The 2,751-nt window shown below is 35.3% G+C and overlaps 1 protein-coding gene across 1 annotated transcript in view; it reads left to right on the top strand.

The window, feature by feature from the left end:
• Positions 1-408: 408 nt before the first annotated feature.
• Positions 409-2,751, top strand: part of SNX3 (sorting nexin 3) — a gene marked incomplete at its 5' end in the record, with an annotated part of 7,674 nt that continues 5,331 nt past the window's right edge. Inside the window, one exon of the mRNA XM_014531276.1 lies at positions 409-513. Within this exon, the coding sequence (XP_014386762.1) occupies positions 409-513 (105 nt within the window). The remainder of the gene's footprint in view (positions 514-2,751) is intronic.

The following is a 2,751-nucleotide window of genomic DNA, read 5'->3' on the forward strand; positions in this document are numbered from 1 at the left end:
TCTCTAATGAGCATTATATACTGAGGTGCTATTTAAACTGGATTGCAATCAGCTAGCTGTATCTTCACCCTGTTCAGTTGACATTTTTATAAATCACTGAAATAGAAAAAATCTATTTGTTTATGTAAAACAAAACAAAATCTTTTGTTTATGTAACTAACCTCAGACAGAATGACATCCAATAGTACATGTGCAAATGTGCATATAGGAAGTGTACTGTAGTGTAAATAACATACTTTTTTAACAGCTAAGCTTCATTTTGCTAAAGATAAAATGACACCTTAATAACTTTGTGACTTTCTTATCTTAAGGTCACCAGGTTTGCCATGTTATTAATTTGACAAACAGATCTCACCACTCCTTATTTGAAAGTCCCTGTAATATGCTTCAATTTAGGAGTGACCTTTTTTGTTTCAGACAAATCTGCCTATTTTCAAGCTGAAGGAATCTACAGTTAGAAGAAGATACAGTGACTTTGAATGGCTGCGAAGTGAATTAGAAAGAGAGAGCAAGGTAAGAATTATTTGTAATGCAACTTGAAAGCAAAACATTCCAAATTTTAATATTTACTATTTCTCAGAAAATTACTTGGAATAAAGTGGGTAAAACAAATATGATTTCTTTTTTTCAAATAGTTTAGTTTTGTCTTATTTCATGGGAGATGGAGGAAGTCTGTAATTTTTCCTCAGAACTCTCTTCCTTCTCTTGTCTACGTTAGTGGCCTAATTGAGGCCTTTGCTGACTCACAGTTGGATAACACTTACTTCTTAGCATTATCTTACTATTGCTTCCTTTCCTTCTTCCTATTCTACCTTCCCCTCCACACCCTTTGCCAAGTTTCTCTTCCTCAATACATCTCATATATCATTGTATTTCCAGTGTTTTTACTGACTCTTAATAAGTACGTTTTTCATACAAAACAAAATCTTTTGTTTATGTAACTAACCTCAGACAGAATGACATCCAATAGTATATGTGCAAATGTGCATATAGAAAGTGTACTGTAGTGTAAATAACATACTTCTTTAACAGCTAAGGTTCATTTTGCTAAAGATAAAATGACACCTTAATAACTTTGTGACTTTCTTATCTTAAGGTCACCAGGTTTGCCATGTTATTAATTTGACAAACAGATCTCACCACTCCTTATTTGAAAGTCCCTGTAATATGCTTCAATTTAGGAGTGACCTTTTTTGTTTCAGACAAATCTGCCTATTTTCAAGCTGAAGGAATCTACAGTTAGAAGAAGATACAGTGACTTTGAATGGCTGCGAAGTGAATTAGAAAGAGAGAGCAAGGTAAGAATTATTTGTAATGCAACTTGAAAGCAAAACATTCCAAATTTTAATATTTACTATTTCTCAGAAAATTACTTGGAATAAAGTGGGTAAAACAAATATGATTTCTTTTTTTCAAATAGTTTAGTTTTGTCTTATTTCATGGGAGATGGAGGAAGTCTGTAATTTTTCCTCAGAACTCTCTTCCTTCTCTTGTCTACGTTAGTGGCCTAATTGAGGCCTTTGCTGACTCACAGTTGGATAACACTTACTTCTTAGCATTATCTTACTATTGCTTCCTTTCCTTCTTCCTATTCTACCTTCCCCTCCACACCCTTTGCCAAGTTTCTCTTCCTCAATACATCTCATATATCATTGTATTTCCATTGTTCTTACTGACTCTTAATAAGTACATTTTTCATCATTATACATTTATATATAACAAAAATTTCTTAGCCCGGCTGGTGTGGCTTAGTGGTTGAGCTTCGACCTATGAACCAAGAGGTCACAGTTCGATTCCCGGTCAGGGCACATGCCCGGGTTGCAGGTTTCATGCAGGATGCAGCTGATTAATGATTCTCTCTAATCATTGATGTTTCTATCTCTTTCTCCCTTTCCCTTCCTCTCTGAAATCAATATGTTTTTTAAAAAGTTTTTAAACCAGAATTTAGCATACTTTGTGTGATATATGCTGATATTCTTCAGATTAGCTTTTTTGAGAAATATAAAGAAAACTTAATCCCTAGTTGGGTGGCTCGGTTGGTTGGACTGTTGTCCTGTGCACCAAAAGGTTGTGGGTTCAATTCCTGGTCAGGGCACATGCCTAGGTTGCAGGTTCGACCCCTGGTTGGGGTGCATTCAGAAGGCAACTGAACAATGTTTCTCTTTCACATCAATGTTTCTCTCCCTCCCTCCTTCCTTGCCTTCTCTTTCTAATCAATTTAAAAAATACATATCCTCCAGTGAGGATTAGGGGAAAAATTTTTTTACTGAAAGACAAAAAAAGACTGTAATAAATAGAAATACTACATTCTTGTTTTGGAATATTCACTTTTTTCTCTCTTAAAAAAAATCCTCACTGGAGGGTATGTTTATTGATTTTTAAAGAGAGGAAAGAGGGTAGCGGGAGAGAGAGAAAGGGAGAAACATTAATCAGTTGTCCCTGTACGTGCCCCAACTAGGATCGAACCTGCAACCTAGGTATGTGTCCTGACTGGAAATCCAACTGCAACCTTTAGGTGGGTTTACAGGATAATGCTTCAACCAAATAATTCGCTTTTGAAGATTTATTTACCTTGTAAACATTTGAGAGCTCATTCAGTGTGTTCTTTGAGTAATAGAGTTGTGAACAATTAATGTCCCCATTTTTATGATGCTTACATTCTCTTGGATAAGTTGGGATGGTGGTGAGGGAAAGGCAGAAAAAATAGTGAGATATATATATATAACGTCATGGTGATGTGCTCTCTAAAAC

Source organism: Myotis brandtii, unplaced genomic scaffold (genome assembly GCF_000412655.1).
Source record: "Myotis brandtii unplaced genomic scaffold, ASM41265v1 scaffold8, whole genome shotgun sequence".
Taxonomy (NCBI): Eukaryota; Metazoa; Chordata; class Mammalia; order Chiroptera; family Vespertilionidae; genus Myotis; species Myotis brandtii.